Here is a 23,842-nt window from a genome sequence, read left to right on the forward strand (position 1 = left end):
TTCAAAGTAAAGAGAGCTCTTTTTTTAAAAATGAAATTAGCGGAGGGGCGCCTGGGTGGCTCGGTTGGTTAATAGTCCGACTTCGGCTCAGGTCATGATCTCACGGTCTGTGAGTTCAAGCCCCGCGTCGGGCTTTGTGCTGACAGCTCAGAGCCTGGAGCCTGTTTCAGATTCTGTGTCTCCCTCTCTCTCTGCCCCTCCCCTGTTCACGCTCTGTCTCTCTCTGTCTCAAAAATAAATAAACGTTAAAAAAAAATGAAATTAGGGGAGCCTGGGTGGCTTAGTTTGGCTCAGGTCATGATCTCATGGTTTGTGAGTTCGAGCCCCACATCAGGCTCTTTGCTGTCAATGTGACGTCTGCTTTGGATCCCCTGTTCCCCTGTCTCTCTTCCTCTCCCCTGCTCACTCACACACACATACACGCTCTCTCTCTCTCTCTCATAAATAAATGTTAAAAAAAAAATTATGTGCTGGGTCCCCTGGGTGGCTCAGTTGGTTAAGTGTCCAGTCTCGGCTCAGGTCATGATGTGGTGGTTCGTGAGTTCAAGCCCTGTGTTGGGCTCTGTGCTGACAGGTACAGCCTGAAGCCTGCTTCAGATTCTGTGTCTCCCTCTCTGCTCTTCCCTGACTAGTGCTATGTCTTTCTCTGTCTCTCAAAGATAAATTAAAACATCTAAAAAATTAAAAAAAAAATTATGTGCTGGTTTTATTTTTTTTTACAATGTGATTAAGTAAATTGAATTTACCTTAATTCTATCAGTTTGGAAGATGTTGAAGGTTTTTTTTTCTTTTTAAGGAAATAGATCCCAAGGGAAGACTTCCATTAGTAATTCAATCAGTGCAAGTGACATTAAGGAACAATGGATGTAGAAAATGAGCAGATACTGAATGTAAACCCCACAGGTAAGTAAGAATATTTTGAACCTTGACTATATTGTGAGCAAGTTTGAGGTCATACCAAATTTTTTGAAAACATAATACTAAAACCATCTTTACTTTAAAAGCCATCTTATTATGCTACAAGTAAGTTGTATTGTTTTAAAAAATCAAGTTTGTGATTCTTATTTTTGTAGAAATTCTTCACATGTTCTTTTCTGCCCATCTTTTCACATTCCATACATTCTAACTTTCCACTGTTTATAATAAACTATGTGCTACAGAATGGAGAAGAATAGTGAACTTCCTCATTAATATTTTCAAATGAACTAGTTAGTGGTTTCTGCAATATAAACTGTTATTGATTTCTTTCCTAGTAATTTTTTTATTATAAATTACCTATGGTATTTTCCTTATTTTCCATAAAAATGGTTTTGTAGAATATTTGTCCAAATGCTGAGTAACTTCAGACAACTTAAAATATACTTATAGCTTTCAGACTAATCTTTGTAGAGTTAAGTAGGATTTTGAAATATTCTGAATGGTGAGATTTTTCATCTTTTGAATTTTGGTTTTTTTAAAGTCAGATCAATAGTGGTTATGGAACCCTAAACCTAGGTAAGTATGAATAGTGAAATATAAATGAGTAATTGATAGAAACATGAATTAAAAATTATAAGGTCTAATATATAAAATATACCTAGATATGTTCTGCTGCAGTCATACAAACATATTTGAAAGGATATTAAAATAGTTGAAAAGAAATCCAGTTGTAGGAAATGATGTTTAAATTGAATACTTAGGACTCCAAGGGACAGTTTAAAGCAGTTTATTATAATTTGAGGTCCTTTATCTTCTGGATGAGTTTGGTGGTTTGCCTTAATTGTAGAATAATGAAAGCAATATGTTACAGGTAAATGTTTAATGTTTTCTTCAATTACCTACTCTTACTTGAAATTCCATTTAACTTGTCTGATCTCTGGTCTTTTTTTTCTCCTTCCTCTTCTGCTTTTCTCTCTTATAATCACTCCTTTGTCCTGTGTCTTTAGCTGTCACTACTCTGCTGTACTCTAGCTCTGTATTTTCTACAGTTATAATCATCTGATATTTAAGCGTGGATTTGAATACTGGCCATAATCCTTTTTAGATATGTGACTTTTCTATGAAACATCTTCCATCTGTAAATTGAGGATAAACAGCTTTGTTATAGAGCTTTGTGAAGATGATAGATCACGTATGTAGAGTGCCTACCATAGAACCTGGTATCTAGTGGTAACAACGGTGACGATAATGACAAAAGAAGTTGCACTACTGCTGTGACTATGACTGTTGCTAGTAGTTGTAGTATAGTAGTTCAGTTATGATGATGGTTATGATGATGTCTCACACTCACCCTCTAACACTGACTTCCCATCTGAAAACTTTTAAGACTTCATTTCATGCTTCTTTATTCTGTTTAAAAGTCCTTTATTTTTCTTTAAGTGTCACTTTATTTAACCCAAAGTTACTACCCTTGCTCTTTTCAGTTAGTGAATGAATTATTGCAACATTTTCTTAGCTGGTCTCTCACTTTATACTTTCTCTTTTTCCTTATATATTCTGTATTCCTCTGCTAAACCAATCTCTCCATCACTGCATATGATATCAGTCTAAGCTCTGACCATTTGAATGTGGTAGTGGTCAGCAGTTATTCTGGTGACATAAGCAGGGGCAAGATTATGTAGGATGTTAAGTTACAAGATAATGAGTTTAAACTTTATTTTGAACTAGTGGGAAAACCTTCAAAGGGTTTTCAGTGGGGGCATGTTTTGCAGAATCCATTTCCATGCAGTTTGGAGAATGGTTGGAAAGCACAGAGACTAATGATGGACTCTATTTAATGTTGTTGTTTGTTTTTTATTATCACAGTGTTCTTAACTTTCATACTTTTTTGTTAAGAATTATAAAGATTTTTTTTAATTAAAAAATTTGTTTTTAAGAATTATAAAGATTTTAACACATCTATGTTTTTTATAGGTTGACTTAAGAAATTTTCAGCTTCAACATATTAAGACATGTTAAAGTCTATACACATGGACTTGACACAGCCTGATACATTTAGGAATGTTTAAAACCACTTGAGAGATTCAGCTCTGACTTGACTTAGCCATAACAAACAAAACTCTGCCCCAAGGGTACCTAATTCAGTAGCTTTCTGAGTTTTTTAGAGCAAAGCCAGGTATCTCCATGGACATTTGAGTTGTTAGTATGAAGGATACTCAGGTGCTGAGGGTACAAAGAAGTACAGGTAAAGGCATGGTTCCTCTTTTGAGGCTTGTGACTTATTTGGAAAAGCAAGACTCCTGCATAAATAGAAATAACAAAGTGGTTTCTGTAATGTGGTGAATGAATAGAGTGTGGGCATTAGTGTTATTGTGGCTAGAATTGTAAGGAAAGTTATGTGAAGGAAATAAAACTTGAGTATATCCTAAAAGATTTTGATAAGTGAAAACAGCAATGAGGATGACATTCTAAGTAGGACCATTGGGAACTCCAGATATGTTGCTGTCTTTCAGGGGATAATGTACAAATCTTACATAGGCTGGAAGATTTTCAGAAGATGGTAAGTAATACAAGTCAGGTTTGGAGAGGTGAATTAAAGCTTTAAAAGCAAGCATTATCTTTCAGAGCAATGAAGCCTCAATGGTTTAGCTCAGTAGTATTATGTGATCATTTATTTGCCAAGTATCTTTCAGGTTCTTTGGATTAGAATATTTCCTAAGTATCTGTAATTAATCAGGAGGTGTTTGGCAAGGTATTTAAACACTCTCAGTCTTAGTTTCCTTATCTGTAGTAATGATCCAGTATGTAATAAATAGTTCTCAAACTTGTGGGTAAATGACAGAACGCCCAGCACAGTGCCTGATAAATAATAGGCATTCTCTAAATATTAGTTTATCTCTCCTCTCAAGATTCTTAGTCTTTTCTTACTATCTCCAATTGCTTAACTCCCTTAGCTCACAGAAGTCTAAAGGATTTATTTGTGGTTGTATATTAACATAAAATTTTATTTCTAAACACATGAGATAACATTAAACTTTGCTCATTAAAATTCACTGTCTTAGTTTATTTTCTATGATAATGTGAAAAGTAATCCTGTTTAGTTGTCATTTATTAGATTGAATCATGTGAAATTTCCAATATGTGACTTGTTACTGACCTAAAAAATGTAATTTCATGTGATTCAACTTAAGGTAACTTATGACTATAACTGGTATGACAGTGAATGGTTAAAGTACTTACTTAGAATTTTCTTTCTTCATTTTCCTCTTTAAGATCCTGATAATTTAAGTGACTCTCTCTTTTCTGGTGATGAAGAAAATGCTGGGAATGAGGAAATAAAAAATGAGATAAATGGAAATTGGATTTCGGCATCCTCCATTAATGAAGCTAGAATTAATGCCAAGGCAAAAAGGCGCCTGAGGAAAAACTCATCCCGGGACTCTGGCAGAGGCGATTCAGTCAGTGATAATGGAAGTGAAGCCCTTAGAAGTGGAGTAACTGTACCAACCAGTCCAAAGGGAAGGTTGCTAGATAGGCGATCCAGATCTGGGAAAGGAAGGGGACTGCCAAAGAAAGGTTGGTGTGTTCCATTTCCACAGAAGCAAACAAAACAATATTACCTGGTTCTTATACTATGGTTTCCTTGTTCTAGGAATATGAGAAATTTAAACAATGATGGTGTAAGAGGTTATGATTTGTGTATGTTTTTACAAAGTAATAATCTGAGGACCATCCCACTTGTTTTTAAGTTGAGCCTTTTTTCTTGAGATTCAGTTTCTTGAGCAGAACTTTCTTTTCAACAAAATATACATGGATGTTTTGTACAGTTATGAATTGTGCATGTATTCTCTAACTTTGCTTAAAAGTAGGGTCAGAAATTCATCATACCTGGGGTACCTGGCTGGCTCAGTCAGTGGAGTATGTGACACTTGATCTCAGGGTCATGAGTTTGAGCCCAATATTGGGGGCAGAGATTACCTAACTTTTAAAAGTTAAAAAAAAAAAAAAGATTCATTATACCAATTATCTAATGAATATAATTATGTCCTTTGTTAAGAATACATGATAGATATAAACTGGATTGCTAATATCTGGATCAGAATTTTAAAAAAATTTTTAAAATGTTTATTTTTGAGAGTGAGAGAGACTATATGAGTGGGGGAGCAGCAGAGAGAGAGGGAAACACAGAATCCAAAGCAGGCTCCAGGCTCTGAGCTGTCACCACAGAGCATGATGTGGGGCTTGAACTCCTGAACTGTGAGGCCATGACCTGAGCTGAAGTTGGAGGCTTAACTGAGCCACCCAGGTGCCCCCAGAATTTTTTTTTTTTTTTAAGTTTATTTTGAAAGCACTTGTGCAAGCAGGGGAGGGGGGGGGTGTGGAATCCCAATGCAGGGGCTCCAGCTCGTGAACCAAGAATGGTGAGATCATGATCTGAACCGAGACCAAGAGTCAGTCACCTAACTTTAACTGAGCTACCTAGGCGCCCCTCTGGATCAGAATTTGAATAATTTTATAGATCTGGTTCTGAGTTCTCTTTGACTGATTGGTTGGTTGGTTGATTAAAAGATTTTATTTTGTAAGTAGTCTCTCACCCAACATAGGGCTCGAACTTACAGCTTGAGATCAAGAGTTAAGATGTTCTACCCACTGAGCCAGCCAGGCACCACTCAAGTTGTGTTTTGCTCTCTTTTGGAAACTGAAGTGGATTGGTCTGTTTCACTGCTATTTCCAGGGCCTGGAGTAATTGCATATATTTAAATATTTGTTGATAAGGGGTCTGTTAGTTTTGGTCTATGGTAGGATTTTGATGTAATTTGGAGATTTCACTAGTTTCTGAATGGTGGGAACTTCAATTTGTAGCCTAGGAATCTTGTAAAATCTTTTTGTGATCTGTCAAAAACTGTTATTCTTGTTGAATGGCTCTACAGCCATTGGTTGGATAAAAATGAATCCTAGTAACCAGATTCTGTTTTGTTCTAGTGGCAGGGATTATACTCTTGGTATAAAAATACAACCTAAAAATAATTGGTGATACTGAAAAATTCTTTAAAAATAATGCAATATGTTGAGACTTACAAAAACATTTCAGTTTATGTAGAAAAACCACTTTGAAAGTTGGAATTGTTAAACTTCAACTGGTCAGTTTGCATATAGAAGTACAGAGAAATAAAGATAAGTGCAGTTAATGCTTAAATAGCTTAGTCATTTGTAACATATTGCCAGTTGTCAAGTATAGTTTAACGTGTACATTTATATTTAAAGAGTATTTGAGGGGTGCCTGAGTGGCTTAGTCTGTTAAGCCTCTGACTCTTGATTTCAGCTCAGGTCATGATCTCATTGTTTGTGGGATTGAGCACTTCAGGCTCTGCGCTGGCACCACTGAGCCTGCTTGGGATTCTTTCTCTCTGCTCCTCCCCTGTGCACGCAGTCTGTCTGTCTCTCTCTCTCAAGATAATTAATTAAAAGAAAATAAACGGGCACTTGGGTGGCTCAGTTGGTTTAGTGTCCGACTTCGGCGCAGTTCATGATCTCACAGTTCGTGGGGTTGAGCCCTGCTTTGGGCTTTGCGCTGACAGTGTGGAGCCTGCTTCAGATTCTCTGTCTCCCTCTCTGCCACTCCCCCCCTGCCCCCCAAATAAATAAACCTTAAAAAAAAGGTTGACTTTGAAACACTTAACAGTGGAAACTGCTTTTTGTTAAATAATTTTTCCCTTGTTAAGTTTCCTATGCCACATCTTACTGGCTCAACATATTGTTTTGGCCTTATGAAATGTCCAATAAAATTTAGAGCTCAGCTACATACAGTATCATGGCCCCTTGGGGTCCCTGATACAGCTATTTTTCTGTTCTTTTTTGGTTTCATTTTTGCTTTTAAAGCATCTGCCTTTTTAGTTTTAACTTTATAAGCTATTTCAACTTGATGTTTTGGAAATAGGTTATAAAATATATAATATCTAATCATTACTGAAAAAGTGATCTGAGTAAAAAATTTAAAGTATAACTCAACTGGAAAAAAATTAGCATAGAAATTAAAATTCAGTTTTTAACTGTTACTTAATATCTGAATATCTAGAATTATTTCAGATTTCAACTAAACTTTATGAACTATGAACTTTGTGTTCTTTTCTTTCTCAATTCTAAACTTTTTCAGGTGGAGCAGGAGGCAAAGGTGTCTGGGGTACACCTGGACAGGTATATGATGTGGAGGAGGTGGATGTGAAAGATCCTAACTATGATGATGACCAGGTATCAGTGTTTTACTTTCTTTTTAAAATCCATGTTTAAAATGCTTATAAATTTTTCACCTTCATGTTTGTAGTTTACTCATACATTTGTCAGGTCATACGTTCCATATCTATACTCTGTGCCTGTCAATCATATATATATGATTTGTAGCATGTGTGTATATATGTGTGTGTGTATATATAATGTGTGTGTATACATATGTGTAACACATACGTGTGTATACACACACATTAGTATCTATATGTAAATCATACATATACTCAGTACTCTCAGACTGTTAGGTAAATTTTGGATTAGGAAATCAAATTAATTGATAGTGATAAATTTTCCCTTCATTTCTAAAGTGAGTCAAAAGTAGGTCTTTACAGATTCACTTAGGATTATCAAGCTGGTTATTTTTCAGTAAATTCTGTTGAGTTAATATAATTTCTATAGTAATGAAAATCGAGAAAAATAGATACTATTTTGAATATCGTAAAAGAGTTAATAGGTATTAGGTTCCTTTTAAATATTACTGTTTAGGATGATAACCTTATGGTAAATTTTATTTTGGGAACATAAATGTCTTCAATATGAGAATGTAAGTTTTGTTTTTCTTCCTTATGCTGTGCCTTTTATTCCCATGACTTACTCATTCCATAACTGGAAGCATGTATTTCCCACTCCCCTTCATCAATCTTGCCCCTCCTCTCTAGCAACTGTCAGTTTGTGTTTGCAGGTCTGATTTATTTTGTTTGTTTATTTATTTACTTTTTTAGATTCCACATATGAGTGAAATCATATGATATTTGTCTTTCTCAGTCTTATTTCACTTAGGTCCATTGATGAGAATGTAAGTTTTTAATAGATCTTATAATGAACATATACATTTATTTTATTTTTATTTTTTTAAAAACTTAATTTCTAAGTAATCTCTACACCCACCATGGGGCTTAAACATACAGCCCCCAAAATCAAGAGTTGCACACTCCATCGACTGAGCCAGCCAAGAGCTCCTATATATTTATATTTTTAATGGAAAATGTGTAGCTTACAAAAGTAGAATAGTATAATGAAACTGCTTGTACTCCTCTCCCAGCTTTACTGACTTCAATAATTAATAATTCATAGGCAGTCTTATTTTATACTGTACCTCTGTTTACTCTTCCTCTTATATCCCTCCTGCATGCACCACTCCCACCCCCCCATGCTCTGGATTATTTTGAAACAAATCCCAGACGTTATGATATCTTTTCTAAAGAACTGTCTTTGCATGGTGATAAAAATTTTAGATAGGAAATTATCAGGGCATATGATAGATTGTTTTTATTGCATATTATTTGTATATACTTGTTTGTTTTAGCTAATTGTTGGACATGGAAATATTTTTTTTTTAAGTTTATTTATTTATTTTGAGAGAGAGAGGGAGAGTGACAGAGCTGTCAAGGCAGAGCCTGCAGTGGGGCTTGAACTCACGAACCGCGAGATAAATAACGACTGAGCTGAAATCAAGTCAGATGCTTAACCAACTGAGCCACCCAGGTGCCCCTATATATCCTAATCTTAACATACAGTCTTTCAAGTGAGACTAAAACTAGTCACAAGTTGCACATAAACATTTCTGGCCTTTTTCCAGAGGAGAAGGGAGATAGAAAATTAATAGACATGAATTTCCTTGTTTTTTGAAATTTCTGTTGAATAATGCTTTTTCTTAGAGATTTTTTAGTCACTACAGCATTGATTCTTGTTACAAAGACTTTTATTATAATATTAATCATGAAATCTTTGGTTCCTTCATTTTTTTTTTTTTAAGTGAAGTTTTAATGAAAACAGTAGGTATGATAGGAAGTCATCTTAAGCTTCTTGGTCACTGAAGGACTGGTATTATGAGAGGTAAAAAAAAAAATTAACAAGATATGAGGGGTTGGGAGCAAGTCATATTTGCTGTCGTTAGTAGTTCTAAACTGTTAGTTTTATTCATAGATTTGTAAAAAAAAAAAAAAAAATGACATGGATTCTATTTTAGTATCAGTGTTCAAAGCATGTAGCACATCTTTTTCTTGTCCTGAATGAGGATGGAATATAAAATTCGTTGGGATATACAGTTAGAACATAAAAGTATTTATTTATAGTGTATATGTGAACAGAGGAAGGGCAGAGGGAGAGGGGGAGGGAGAGAGAGAGAAAGAGAGAGAGGGAGAGAGAGGGAGAGTCATAGGCAGGCTCCGTGCCCAGCACAGAGCCCGTTTTGTGGCTTGATCTCACCACCATGAGGTCATGACCTGCGCCGAAATCAAGTTGGACACTTACCTGACTGAGCCACCCAGGGGCCCTGGAATATAAAATTATAAACCAAATTTCATTTTATTTAGCATTTTATTCATTAATTTGTAATTTTTTCTCCTTCCCTTCCTAGGAAAACTGTGTTTATGAAACTGTAGTTTTGCCTTTGGATGAAACAGCATTTGAGAAGACTTTAACACCAATCATACAGGAATATTTTGAGCATGGAGATACTAATGAAGTTGCGGTAGGTTTAAAATTGCATGTATAATTTACTTAACATAGAAAAAACATTATTAAAAGCAAAACATCATATCCGAAATTATCCTTGATCACTGAATAAGTTTTAATAAGCATTTTCTTTTACGTAAATGAATTTCTAAGAAATGAAGTAAAATATCCTTAACTTAGTTCTTTCCTACTTGTGATGAAGGCTATATGCCATTCCCTACCTGAAAAACGGCACAACAATATTTTAACAATTTTTGTAATTATATATTTTTGTAATTGATAGTGTATAAAATATGATATAATTTCAGGCATCTATGAACCTTCTCAAACCTCTTCAGGAATCTCAGTTAAAAATGCCTGATTTAGGGGTTCCTGGGTGGCTCAGTCGGTTGGGCATCCAACTTTGGCTCAGGTCATGATCTCGCGGTCCGTGAGTTCAAGCCCCGCATCGGGCTCTGGGCTGACAGCTCAGAGCCTGGAGCCTGTTTTGGATTCTGTGTCTCCCTCTCTCTCTGACCCTCCCCTGCTCATGCTCTGTCTCTGTCTCAAAAATAAATGTTAAAAAAAAAATTTTTTTTTTTTAATGCCTGATGTCGTTCTATTTTTTTTTGCCATTCATTTCAACGCTCAGGATTAAGATAAAATTTATCTTTGTACTCTGTCCAAAAGAAAGAGAACACAAAGATCTGAAAAAGAATGTATACAGAAACTAAGAGAACAAATGCTTTTTTGAAATGTAATTTGCGTGGGAACATTTCCTGTGTTATGAATTGTTCATAAAATAAATCTAAAAGGGTAAAATAAAATTACCTAACTAGGATTACTGACTTAAAGTACTAAAATTGCAGGTCTTTAGGGGATCCTGGGTGGCTCAGTTGGCTGAGCAACCAACTCTTGGTTTCAGCTCAGATCATGATCTTAAGGGTTTGTGGGTTCAAGCGCTGTGTCTGGCTTTGCGCTGCTGGTGCGGACCTGCTTGGGATTCTCTGTCTCCGCCTCTCCCCCATTCATCATGCGTGTTCTCTCTCTCTCTCTCTCTTTTTCTCTCAAAAATAAGTAAACTTTAAAATTGTAACTCCTTAAAAGGCTTTTTAATTTATACTCTTTTACTTCAGACTGAGCTTTCTTGGTTTGTCTAATACCATGAGGTCTGATATCCTTATATTTGTAGAATTTGAATATAAAACCAATATTTGTTCAGTGCATACCATGTGGAGGAATTTGTAATAGGTGATTCCTGCTCTTTTGAAGCGCAGTCAGGTGAGGAAAGAGATATATAAATAGATATTAAAATATCATGTGAAGCCTTGTATTGCAGAGAAAGAGTTTAAATCCTGTAAGGACAGGGACTATTGGAATCCTATGTACCTAGCCTGGGGACTAGTGGTCTACTCTGTATTTATTAACTGAGTAGTATTATGAACAGAATATTATGGAAGCATAAAATGAAGTGTGTTAGAGATGATTCTGAACTATGTAAGGATAATTAGAAGTTTGCCAGGGTAAGACGGTTGAAGAGACTTTTCCAGAAAGAAGTATCATGTTTAAAGGCAGTGAGTGAGTTGTTCAAGCATAGTCCAGGAAGTTGAAATCGAGTGGAAGAGACTGCTCACAAGGACACCAGTTAGGTGGCTGTGAAAATAGTTCTGGCACTCTTTTAGTAGTATAACATGACTTAAACACTCTGAGAAAACTGTAAAAGGAAGGCACTTTAAATAACTGAGTTAGAATTTAGCCTCTAGGGTCATACTGCCTATATCCCACTTTCAACTTGGCCACTCCAGCTATATGTCCTCAGCAGATACTTAATTTTTCATTGCTTTGGGTATGATGGATATGATGATGACATCTCCCTGAAAAGGTTGTTTTGAGTCTTAAATAAGATAATAGAAACTAAAATGCCTGTTACAATGCTTGACACATTATATACAGTAGTATTAGCAGCTGCTATTATTATTTTTAATAGGAAATTTTAACTGAATCCCAGCATTTGAAGCAATAATTCCACTTAAAAACGATGGTTTAAGAACTTTTATGGATACCTGACTGGCTCAGTCGGAAGAGCATGTGACTCTTAATCACCAGGTCATGAGTCTGAGCTCCACATTGGGTCTAGAGATTACGTAAATAAACAAACTTTAAAAAAAAAGAGGGGGGGCACCTGGATGGCTCAGTGGTTGAGTGTCTGAGTTTGGCTCAGGTCATGATCTCGTGGTTTATGAGTTGGAGCTCCATATCGGGCTCGCTGCTGTCAGCCCAGAGCCCGCTTCAGATCCTCTGTCCCCCTCTCTCTGCCCTCCCCTGCTTTCATGTGCCAAATGCTTTCTCTCAAAAATAAACATTAAAAAAAAAAAAGATCTCCTTTAAACTTAATGTGAACAGTATAAACTTTAGTGCAAAGAGAAAACTTTGAAAAGTAGAGTATAAACAGCTTATGATAATGTAAAATGAATCTCTCCACAAATATTCATAAAAGAATATTCCTAGAAATTAGGGGTGCCTGGCTTGCTCAGTTGGAAGGGTATGCGACTCTTGATCTTGGGTTCGCGAGTTTGAGTTCCACATTGGGTGTAGAGATTACTTAAATAAAAAGAAATTTAAAAAAATTATAAGGACAGGGTTAGTTAATTCCTAACACAAACTTAGCAATATATAGTTTCATACTGTTTTAGGTGTGATTCACATTCTTGAGTTTAGTGATGTTTAGATAGTTAAAGCTTGACAAAGTGGATCAATATCTAATTTATATGCACAGAAAGATGAATTTATCCTTTCCTACAAAATTGACTGCTTTTCTGATTATTTCCAAAGGGGAAGAGGTAAGGATCTATGGATAAAATCTTGATTTTTCAAAATTAAAATCATATTGAACTAAAGGTAGTGACATACTTTTTAATTTTTTTTTTTTTTTTTTTTTTGAATAGGAAATGCTAAGAGATTTAAATCTTGGTGAAATGAAAAGTGGAGTACCAGTGTTGGCAGTTTCCTTGGCATTGGAGGGAAAGGCTAGTCATAGAGAAATGACATCTAAGCTTCTTTCTGACCTGTGTGGGACAGTAATGAGCACAAATGATGTAGAAAAATCATTTGACAAATTATTGAAAGATCTACCTGAATTGGCATTGGATACTCCTAGAGCACCACAGGTTTGTATGATTCTTTTTATTCGTTCTCTCCTTCCCCCTTCCCCACTACACTTCCAATTATAGAAATAATACATGCTTCTAAGAAACTTTAGTAGATAAAATGGGACAAAATGACCCATATTTTTTACCATACAAAAATAGCCCTCTGACATTTTAGCATATTTTTGTCTAGCTGTTTCTTTTTCAAATATAGTTTTCATCATACTGTAATTTTATATCCTGCTTTTCCACCCATGCTCTGTATAGTTTGTAGGTCTTTTGTTTTTTGTTTTGTTTTTTTGCTGCTTGTATATTCTCTATTATATGTGGTTAAGCTGTTGTATGATCTAGGATTTAAAAAATATGTAGATTGTTATAATTGAAGATTGAATTGGCTTGACTGATGTTTATTATAAAAATAATCATAAATAAGTCTGTTCCCCTTTGTAGCTTTGTGGGAAAATTATTAGAAAATTTATGATTTATGTTTCTGTTTAGATTCTGATCTCAAAGCCTTATGTATTTATTAGATTCAATACATGCTGATAGTATAATGTGACTTTCTGATTTGAAATTAAAAATGTGTGAAATTGTTTCTGTTTACTTGACCAGAGTTTTAAGTCAAGGTAGGAGCACTTGGGGCACCTGGGTGGCTCAGTCCGTTAAGCATCTGAATCTTGATACTGGCTGAAGTCATGATCTCATGGTTTGTGGGATTGAGCCTGCATCAGGCTCTGCACTGACAGCTTGGAGACGGCTTGGGATTCTCTATCTCCTTCTTCTCTGTCCTCCCCACTCCCCTCCCCCCCCCAATAAATAAATAGACATTAAAAATTTTTAAAAAGGCAGGAGCACTTAAACATTAATTTAGGAATATATATATAAGCTAATTCCTAAATGCTGTTTCTTTTCTATGCCAGACAGTAGTCTGGTAAGGTATTGAGCTATGATTCAAACGTGGACTTTTTTTTTCTTTTTATACCAGGAAACTGGTATAAAACTACTCATATGTTAAAAAAATGATTACGTAAGTTCATATTATAGAATTTCTGAAAAATAAAGTCAAAATGAAGAAAAGCCAGCAGAAATAACCAGTGTTAACTGTTAAACATTTTGGTGTTAAATCTCTTTTACTTTCTGTGGATGTTTATCAGTGTATGGTTTTTGTATATCCTTGCATTTTTGTTTTAATAAGAAATGGAATTATACTGTATGTGCTGTTTTGTAAACTTGATTTTTCTTACACTATAAAAAGTAGTAAATGTATTTCCTAATGACCCCATAATGACCCCCATTGTATGTATCATGTAACCACACCTTTACTGTTGGACACTGAAGTTGTTTCCAGTTTTTATAAGAAATAATGTTATGCATAGGGTCGTCTGGCAAGCTTAGTCGGTGGAGCATGTGACACTTGGTCTGGGGGTCATGGGTTTGAGCCCCACACTGGGTATGGAGCCTACTTTAAAAACAAAACAAAACAAAATAACGCTATGAATATACTTTCAGACAGAAATTTCTACACAGTGTTTTCTCCATACAATAAATTCCTTTAATCAGACAGTTTTTGAGAAAACCTAGTCCCATTTTTTTTTTTTTTTTTTAATTTCCAGAAGAGAGTTTTCTCTTAAATTTAGGTCACTGGCTTAACAAGCGTTTTTGATTATGTACTGTGTTTCAGGCAGTGTGCAAGGTGTTGGGGGATTCAGTAGTGAGCAAAACTGATATGTGTCCTTCCCACCCCCCATGGGTAGTTACCTTGGAGGTTAAGATGTGGGAATGTATGTCAAACATAACTAGCAGGTGCTAGATAGATGTTTGAGTTTCCAACATGTCTTAGTTATTGATTCTGTGGTCCAGCCAGTCTTTATCATTTATGTATTAGAAATTGTGTCCTATAGAGTTTCATTTTAGATTTTTTTATACAGCTTTTTTTTTTTTTTTTTTTTTTTTTGTAGTTGGTTGGCCAGTTTATTGCTAGAGCTGTTGGAGATGGAATTTTATGTAATACCTATATTGATAGTTACAAAGGAACTGTAGACTGTGTACAGGCTAGGTAAGTAAATTAATTTTCCTACTTAGAATTTCAAAATTGGGGAAAATTCTACAGCATTTTATTGAAATGATATTTGAATTAATCAGACATTGTGGACATCTATTTGTGATTTATGTATATTCTCCACTGTTAAAAAAATTGAGAGATTGTTGACATGATGTAATAGGAAGAGGACAGTACTGTAATGTAGAAGTTTGGGATTTTAACGAAGCCATTAGCTACCTTTATGTCAAGCTGCTCTTCTCTGGGCCTCAGTTTCCTTACTTATAAAAATGAAGGGTTTGACTGAGAATGTTTCTTTAAGCTCCGTTCAGGTTTTCACATTCTGTAATTATTTAATATTCTAAGAAGATGGACAGTATTAACAAAGGAGCCCCATTTTCAATTTTATTTTATATTTATCTGCTACAGAAATATTAGGAAATAATGTTTTCACTCTTGTTCTTTGTTATAATTAATTTTAAGCTAAATGTGATATTTGGGAATCATGCCGTATGGTTTTTTGTAACTTCCTGGAAACTTAAATTTAGTCAGTGCCATGTCTTAGATTTGCTCAGGTGTAGATGTTAACTTAAATTTCTAAGACTACTTCAGGTCAGAATGGAATGGTTGCCCTGGTGGGAAGGTGCAGAACTATGTAAAAGTTAAGTTTTATGTGACATGTTTCCACTCAGTGTAGATCAATTATTTTGTAATAAGGTTAGATTTTGAATTTCAGATTGATTTTAGGTTACGTGAAAGCTTTTAGGTCAACCTGAAGCATTTCTAAGTTGTCAAAATTATTATTATTGTTGTTATTATTTCTGGTAGAGCTGCTCTGGACAAGGCTACTGTGCTTCTGAGTATGTCTAAAGGTGGAAAGCGCAAAGACAGTGTGTGGGGCTCTGGAGGTGGGCAGCAGTCTGTTAACCACCTTGTTAAAGAGGTAACTACTGGGTATTGTCTTTAACTTAATATACATGTATTCCTCAGGGGAAGTAAACTATGCCCTCTAGCTGGTATTTTTGTGGATAAAAATTAAGTTCTGTCTTAAAGCTATAAATGGAAAATTGGATAATCTTTGTGTATTTGGCTTTATTCCCTGGTGCTATAAATTATACAACAATTATATAATTATTATTAAATTTTTATGGCTTCCCTGACTAAAAAAAAAGACTGTGTTAAATTAAAAGGGCTCTCATAAGAATGCTGTATTTGAACCTGAGAGGAATGCCTGAAGTATTTTCTTGTAGTAGTAGTTAAAATTTTTCAAATACTGTCAACATAAGACTTTCTATTTTGTAGTTATTCAATAAATACATTTAAAAAAATTTTATAGAGAAAGAGTATGAGACAGGGAGGAGGGCAGTGGGGCAGGGGGAGAGAAAGAATCTGAAGCAGACTCTCTGCTCATCATAGAGCCCAATGCAGGGCTCGATCCATGACGCTAGGATCACAGTCTGAGCCGAAATCAAGAGTCAGATGCTCATCCTACTGAGCCACCCAGGCACCCTAGTAACTACGTTTTTATATGAGCAATTCGAAACTGGATACCCTTAGATCATAAGTTAGGAATTATGAACACTAGAGTAGATCAGAGTGGTCGATTTTTGTAAGGAAGTTCACTACTTGTGTGCATGCTTTAAAGTAATTGATTTATTTCATTAAAATGCCAGATTTATTCTCTATGGATTTTTTTTTTCTGGCAGTAATGTTCTATAACAAGAAACCAGAAAAAGTACTTAATATTACTTGCAGATTATTAAGAAAATTAGAAGTCTTACAGTCCATGTACTTCTGACTTTTGAGTATAATCTTTTCATGTGACTATAGTTTTGATACTTAACAAATCTTTTAATGATATGTGTACCTAGTTTGAGTGTTAAGGAGCTTAAACTATAGATTTTTGACCAGTTTGCTTTTATATATCTTAGGATAGATAATGTCATGATTATAGTATCTGTTTTCAAAACAAATTTCATGTGGTTAGGAAGATTGAGGTATAAAAACAGTCAAGATAATGGCATTTTGGCAAGAAAATGATATAAAATGCATCTAGATGGGAAAGGAAGAAGTAAAACTATCTCTATTCCCAGATGACATGATCTGTATACAGGAAATCTTAATGAATCCACAAAAAACAAAAAAACCCCAAACTGTCAACTAATAAATGAATCCAGCAAGATTATAGGATATAAGATTAATATACAGTATTCAATTCTACCTACTTCTGTACACTAGCAACGAATGATATGAAATTAGGAAAACAATTGCATTTACAATAGAATAAAAAATATCAAAATACTTAGACTAAATTTAGCAAAAGAAGTGCAACTCTTATACACCAAAACTGCAAAACATTGTTGAAATAAATTAATACTTAAAATAGATATCCAGATATCCTATGTTTATGGATTGGAAGACTTAATATTGTTAAGATGATAACACTTAGGGTGCTTGCCTGGCTCAGTTGGAGGAGCTGCAACTCTTGATCTCAGGGTCGTGAGTTTGAGCCCAAGTTAGGTGTAGAGATTAGTAAAAAAATAATAAACTTAAAAAAAATGATGGTAATATTCCCCCAAAATTATTATTTTGAGAAAGTGCCAAACTGTTTTATGTGAATTATCTCAACGAAAAAATAGTCAAGATAGAAATGGAAATAAAACTACCAATATGAGTTTGAGGTTGACATTATTTGGGTATTCATTTATTTTTACATGGAAGGATGAGTTGGACAAAGAGGACTTTTAGAAATGTATATGTATGTATTTATAATTTATTATTCTCAAAAAATGCATGGAGCCTGATGGGAAACATTGAAATACTTCAAGTTCTATAACAAAGTTAAAAAACTGTAAGTGATATAATTTAAATAATAAATTTATTAATTTACAATTATAAAGTAAAAACACTTTATTCAAATGCCATGCTTTAAATATGTACTTTTCTTTTTTAATGTTTATTTTATTTCTCAGAGACAGAGCACGAGGAGGGGGAGGGGTAGAGTGAGAGGGAGACAGAGAATCTGAAGCAGTCTCCGGGCTCTGAGCTGTCAGCACAGAGCCCGATGCAGGGTTTGAACCCACGAACTGTGAGATCATGACCTGAGCAGAAGTCAGTCGTTTAACTGACTGAGCCACCCAGGCGCCCCTAAGTATTTACTTTTCTAAAGCATGATAATAGATATTATTCAGTATGTATCAGTATCATCGGTATGTATTCTATTGATCAAATTTTACCCTTTATTAAATATATTGCAGAAGTTGGAAGTCAAAGATTCTTAAATGAGATTATTTAATTAAGTGAGCCAACATTCATTGAGTGTCCACTAGGTGCAAAGGTGATTTTAACAGGCCATGTATAGGGAAGAACATTCTTGTTTGAAGTTCTTGTGCTGGAAAACTTTCCTCCTTTTCTCTGGAGCCATAGATGTTACTGTATTTGAATAAGAAAGTCAAGACTTGCCTCTTTAGTTACAACTAGAAACTGAATTCCAGATGAACATCTTAGATAATAGGTTTCAAATCTATTTGAAGAGAAAAGAGAAGCTGTATGGATATTTTTGCCCTGTCTAGTAAAGCTCTATTATCATCATTTTTTGGCTTCCAGTGACTATTAAGGTCATCCTGATGGAAGTGAAAGTGTGTGACACTGTAAAAATATATTTTGAGACTTTCAGCCAGTGCCCTCTAGTGGTCTTTAAAATCCCTTGTTTTACAGTGAGCATTGAAGTATTATGGTCACAACTGAGATTAAGTCTAGTCATAGATCTCAGTGATTATTAAGGCACACTGAAGCGCTGCATTTTCTTTATAATTATCAGCCATGTAAAAATTGGGGATTTACTTTTTAATTATGAAAAAAATTTTGTTATGATAGTGTTGTGTCAAGTCTGTATGTTCTTACACAGCTGTTGGTGACCTGCTATTTGAGAGTAAGTAAATCCTATAGGCAGAAAGCACAGTTTAAAAAAAAAAAAAAATTAGGAATTCTAATACATCTAAATTTTTAAATTTAATAGATTGATATGCTGCTGAAAGAGTATTTACTCTCTGGAGATATATCTGAAGCTGAACATTGCCTTAAGGAACTGGAAGTACCTCATTTTCACCATGAGCTTGTATATGAAGTAAGATTACTTTGACATTCCAAAGAGAGTTATTATTAAGTATTCCTTTTTGCACCACAGTGACTTAATGGTTCTTTAATAGTGTACATCTATTTTTATTCTTTTAAAAAATTTCAATGTTAAGGGAGAAAGTTGTTTTTAAATTTTTATAATGATTATAATTACATATAACACAAAAGGGATCTGATACATTTTAGGAGCAGTTTCTTATATAAATTTAAATGACCAAAAATTCATTCATTTATTCATTCATTCAATTTTTAGGCTATTGTAATGGTTTTAGAGTCAACTGGAGAAAGTGCATTTAAGATGATTTTGAATTTATTAAAATCTCTTTGGAAATCTTCTACCATTACTCTAGACCAAATGAAAAGAGTAAGTATAACATTATTTTGAACAATTTTTAGGCTTCTACCTTAAATGTATAATAATTGAATACATATTATGAATTGTCAATGAAATATTCTTTTAGGTATGTTAAATAGTATTGTGCTTGTAAAGTAACACTTCATTGAGTTTTTTTCCCTGTCTTTTTTAAAGATGTGATTGTTCTTCCTCAAGAGTTCTATTTTTAAGATATGATAGTTTTTATTTTGTATCTAGAGACAAACATGAACATGATCTTCTAACAAATATTCTTTAAAGTATTTAATTTATTCCTATTTAAGATATTGGTGAGGTGCTTACTTGCCTTATATTTTAAAAAGTGTACTAAATGTATACAGATGAAGAAATGTGTCCAGTGTCTGATGTCCACCTGAACTCTTTTAAGAGAAAAATTTTAAAGAAAACATTCTATGACAAATATTGTCTATACTTTTCAAAGATCAGATCTGACTTCAGTCTAATTTTATGAATGTTTGGTCTTTAAATGTCGTTTGATGACAGTGATGGGTCATATGGCATTATGTACTTTATATGGGCTAACAATTCTGTATATAATTTCATTGTTTTAGGGTTATGAGAGAATTTACAATGAAATTCCAGACATTAATTTGGATGTCCCACATTCATACTCTGTGCTTGAACAATTTGTAGAAGAATGTTTTCAGGCTGGAATAATTTCCAAACAACTCAGAGATCTTTGTCCTTCAAGGTACTTTATTACTTTTTTCCACATAAAATATTGGCTGAGGTGCTTGGAAAGGCTAAGCTGATTTTCTGTCATTCCAGAAAAATTCTGGAATTCTGTTAGAAAAGTAATATCTCCCCTGAAGGCACTCAAGAGTGAAAATCATGAGTTTTGAGTTAATAGAAAAACTAGGGCAAAGCTTATTTTGCCCCCTTGTAAAATTTATACAGGGCTACTTCATGAAGCCCCTTTTCACTGGAAGGAAACTAATTTTGTGTAGTAGTTCTGTGTACCAGGCTCTGTTCTAAGTAGTTGAAATATTTCGGAGTAGATATTATCACCAATGAAATGAGAAAATTAAGGTTTAAGGAGATGTAATAGAAGTTTTCTAAGTTCACACACAGTAGAGGCTAAGGATGAATCCAGACCTTTTCTGGCTTCCAAGATATAGGCTATTCCTTACTCCATGTAGCTTCCTTTTATTCCTTCATAGAATGGAGAATTGAGGCTAATTGGATCTTATCTCATTAGAAAGTATATGTGTGTGATTCTTTGGAGATACTGTATTTGTGCTACTAGGATCTAACTCTTTAGGAGTTGATGAATTTTTTTGTGGTTAAAATAAAGCTTATAATATAAGTTTATAATAAATAGGTATAAATGTTAGTAATAGCTAAACTTGTGTATATCTGTTTTGTTTTTTTTTAATGTTTATTTCTGAGACAGAGAGCAGGGGAGGAGTAGAGAGGGAGACGGAGAATTCCAGGCAGGTTCTATGTAGTCAGCACACAGCCTGACACGGGGCATGACCTCACAAACCATGAGATCCTGACCTGAGGCTACCTGGGTGGCCTGTGTGTGTCTGTTTTATGTAAATTTTAACTTTTTGTAATTTTTAAACTGAAAAAATTGCAAGGCTTTGTCTATTTTAAGTGCATTGTGAGAATTAAATCTCAGAAAAATAGTTCTTGGTAGTGTCTGTTGCTCTAGAAAGTTTAGAAGCTTTTGAGAGAAGAGGAGGAAGATACTGTTTAATGGCTTTGATAAAAATGTTTGCAAATATGCATCTCCAAAATCTCTCTCTGTGCTTGGTGATGGCATCATTTATGTGCCAAGTTGTATACATCAGTAAATACTGCCAATGTTGGCAAGGGTTCTTGCTACTTACTGCTTTGTTCTGTATCTCAGTCTCCTTATATTTACAGTCTGAAGCCCTGGCCTTTTAAGTTTTTCATCCTCTGTTCAGAAGTCTAAATGGTCATTTTTATTGTGGCTTTACCCTCAAGGATCAGTTGAGGGAGATACCTAAATTTTCACTGTATGCTATAGAACCTTGACTTTTTATCCTCTATCCATTAGCCTATTTGGGTGAAGTGCACACTTGTGTGTGGTCTTGAATGCTTGTGCATGTTGGTCTAGGGTCAGAAAATGAGGACTAATCCTGGACAACTCTGTTTTCCACTTACTGCTTTAGGCTGCTGGTCAAATATTCCTCCTGGGCTGTACATAGCTGCTATGTTTGGCTACATACAGCATAAGTGTGCTTACATTATAAAGCAAGACCTCTTGATTTTGAAATAGCAGGAATCCCGGGGCACCTGGGTGGCTCAGTCAGTGAAGCGTCTAACTCTTGAGTTTTGCTCAGGTCATGATCACACCGTTTGTGAGATTGAGCCCCATGTTGGGCTGTGTGCTGATAGCATGAATCCCATGCTTGGGATTCTCTTTCTCTCTCAAAATAAATAAATAAACATTAAAAAAAAAAAAAAAGAAATAGCAGGAATCCTAAAATGGGGCATAGACAGGAATTAATTGGATTCTGATTTTTCCATGTTCAGGTTACGGCTTTTCTAGATTTGAGAAAAAGTTAAAACAAAATTTTTAACGTGGATATTTTCATAGGTTCTGTAGCTTTAATTTGCATAATTCCAAATCATGTTGGTATCTCTTTGTCTCATTGTTTAGCTTTCAAATAATACTCAGAGAAGTAAATATTGAAGTTCCAAATAGCATGTTTGCCTTATATTTTAACTTTTCTTTTACATGACTCCATTTGACAATGAACTTATTCAATAATTAAGCTCTTATTTAACTAAAAACTGCTTGGATTAACATTAACGGTTCATTTGATTTGCTACCTCCTAGGATACATAGCAAGAAAAGAGTCTTTTTTCAAAAGGATTAGAGGCATGCTCACTTTTTTTTTAAACAGAACCCTTCAAAACCTAATGACTAACCAAAAGAACCCAAGATTTTTGTTTGTTTGTTTGTTTATAGATAGAATTGATCTCCATTTTCATGTTTGTGTTCTTTTCATTACAGGGGCAGAAAACGTTTTGTAAGTGAAGGAGATGGAGGTCGCCTTAAACCAGAGAGCTACTGAATATAAGAACTCTTACAGTCTTAGATGTTCTAAAAAATATAAATATATCTGAATTGTAAGAGTTGTTAGCACAGGTTTTTTGTTTTGTTTTGTTTTTGAAGCACTTGTTTTGGGTACAAGGCATTTCTGAAATTTTATAAACTTACAATTTAAGGGGAATTTTTAAAGGAAGTGTTTTCTTTTTTCTTTCTTTCGTATTTTTGGTTTTTTGAGGGTGTAAAGGAGGGACAGAAGAGTAACCACTTCTTAAGTGGAATATTCTCATAAGCTACCTTTTGTAAGTGCCATGTTTATGACCTAATCATTCCAAGTTTTGCATTGATGTCTGACTGCCACTCCTTTCTTTCAAGGACAGTGTTTTTGTAGTAAAATCACTGGTTTATACAAAGCTTTATTTAGGGGGTGAAGTTAAGCTGCTAAAACCCCATGTTGGCTGCTGCTGTTGGAATACTGTGCTTTGGGAGTAAAAAAAAAAAAAAAAAAAGTTATTTCTTTGTCTTAAAGAATTTTAAGAAAATGAGTTAGTCATAAGACTTATTCATTTTTCCAGGGAACATACTGATTGGTCTCAAAGACTAGACAGTTAAATAAATGGTGGCTGGAACATCTATTTTTCTACAAAACTGGAAAAATGAACCTGGTTCTAAAAGAATGTATGACAAAATAAAACATGTGAAGCAGTGTTGATTCTTCATTGGGAGTACATTTATTTTAGGTCTTTTTAAAAACTTTTATTTTACACAGCAAATTTTAAATCCTCTAAGGGAGCATATTTGAACCTAGTGAATTTAAACTTTGTCCTTTGCAAACTTTTAAATGAATAGTACTTGGGGCACCTGGGTGGCTCAGTCTGTTAAGCATCCAACTTTGGCTCAGGTCATGATCTTATGGTTTGTGGGTTTGAGCCCCACATCAGGCTCTGTGCTGATAGTTCAGAGCCTGGAGCCTGCTTCAGATTCTGTGTCTCCCTCTCTCTCTGCTCCTCCCCTGCTCACGCTCTCTCTCAAAAAATAAACATTAAAAAAAATTTTAAATCAAAAGTACAATCGTAAATAAATTCTTTTAATATTATATGTGGGAAATGCACGCATACTTATTTTCTGATCTTCTCTAAAGCTCAATGAAATTTCTAAAATTTCATCATTCTTAAATTCTGTTACCAGCTAATGTTTGTGTTATAAAAAATTCTTCAGTGACTCAAAAAGTTTTACATTTATCCAGTGTTTGAGAAAATAATAGCTACCAATAAATAGCAGTTATCTAAAGAACGATTACATTTCTAACCTCTTGTAGAGCCTAATTACTCGGCAAGGCCTCATGGTCCATGGTAATTTAAATGGTCTATTATTGATTGTAGCAACCAGCCAAGAATTATATTCAGAATTTACAAAGGTATTAGGAATATGCCCATTGCAGGTTTAGAATTAAACCTTTTAGA

General features: G+C 34.5%; 1 protein-coding gene across 3 annotated transcripts in view; it reads left to right on the forward strand.

Moving 5' to 3' along the window:
- The window catches only part of PDCD4 (programmed cell death 4), a 28,075-nt gene extending 4,986 nt beyond the window's left edge, over nt 1-23,089 (forward strand). The window contains exons 2-12 of one of the 3 annotated variants that reach the window (XM_058697755.1): nt 797-903; nt 4,192-4,494; nt 7,073-7,167; nt 9,563-9,676; nt 12,585-12,806; nt 14,744-14,841; nt 15,652-15,766; nt 18,842-18,949; nt 19,214-19,324; nt 19,906-20,045; nt 22,344-23,089. In XM_058697755.1, the coding sequence (XP_058553738.1) occupies nt 861-903; nt 4,192-4,494; nt 7,073-7,167; nt 9,563-9,676; nt 12,585-12,806; nt 14,744-14,841; nt 15,652-15,766; nt 18,842-18,949; nt 19,214-19,324; nt 19,906-20,045; nt 22,344-22,404 (1,410 nt within the window). In that variant the 5' untranslated portion in view covers nt 797-860 and the 3' untranslated portion in view covers nt 22,405-23,089. The remainder of the gene's footprint in view (nt 1-796; nt 904-4,191; nt 4,495-7,072; nt 7,168-9,562; nt 9,677-12,584; nt 12,807-14,743; nt 14,842-15,651; nt 15,767-18,841; nt 18,950-19,213; nt 19,325-19,905; nt 20,046-22,343) is intronic. The other 2 variants (XM_058697757.1, XM_058697756.1) reach the window with 2 other exon arrangements.
- Nucleotides 23,090-23,842: the final 753 nt, after the last annotated feature.

The sequence above is a fragment of the Neofelis nebulosa genome, chromosome 13 (genome assembly GCF_028018385.1).
Source record: "Neofelis nebulosa isolate mNeoNeb1 chromosome 13, mNeoNeb1.pri, whole genome shotgun sequence".
In the NCBI taxonomy this organism is placed as follows: domain Eukaryota; kingdom Metazoa; phylum Chordata; class Mammalia; order Carnivora; family Felidae; genus Neofelis; species Neofelis nebulosa.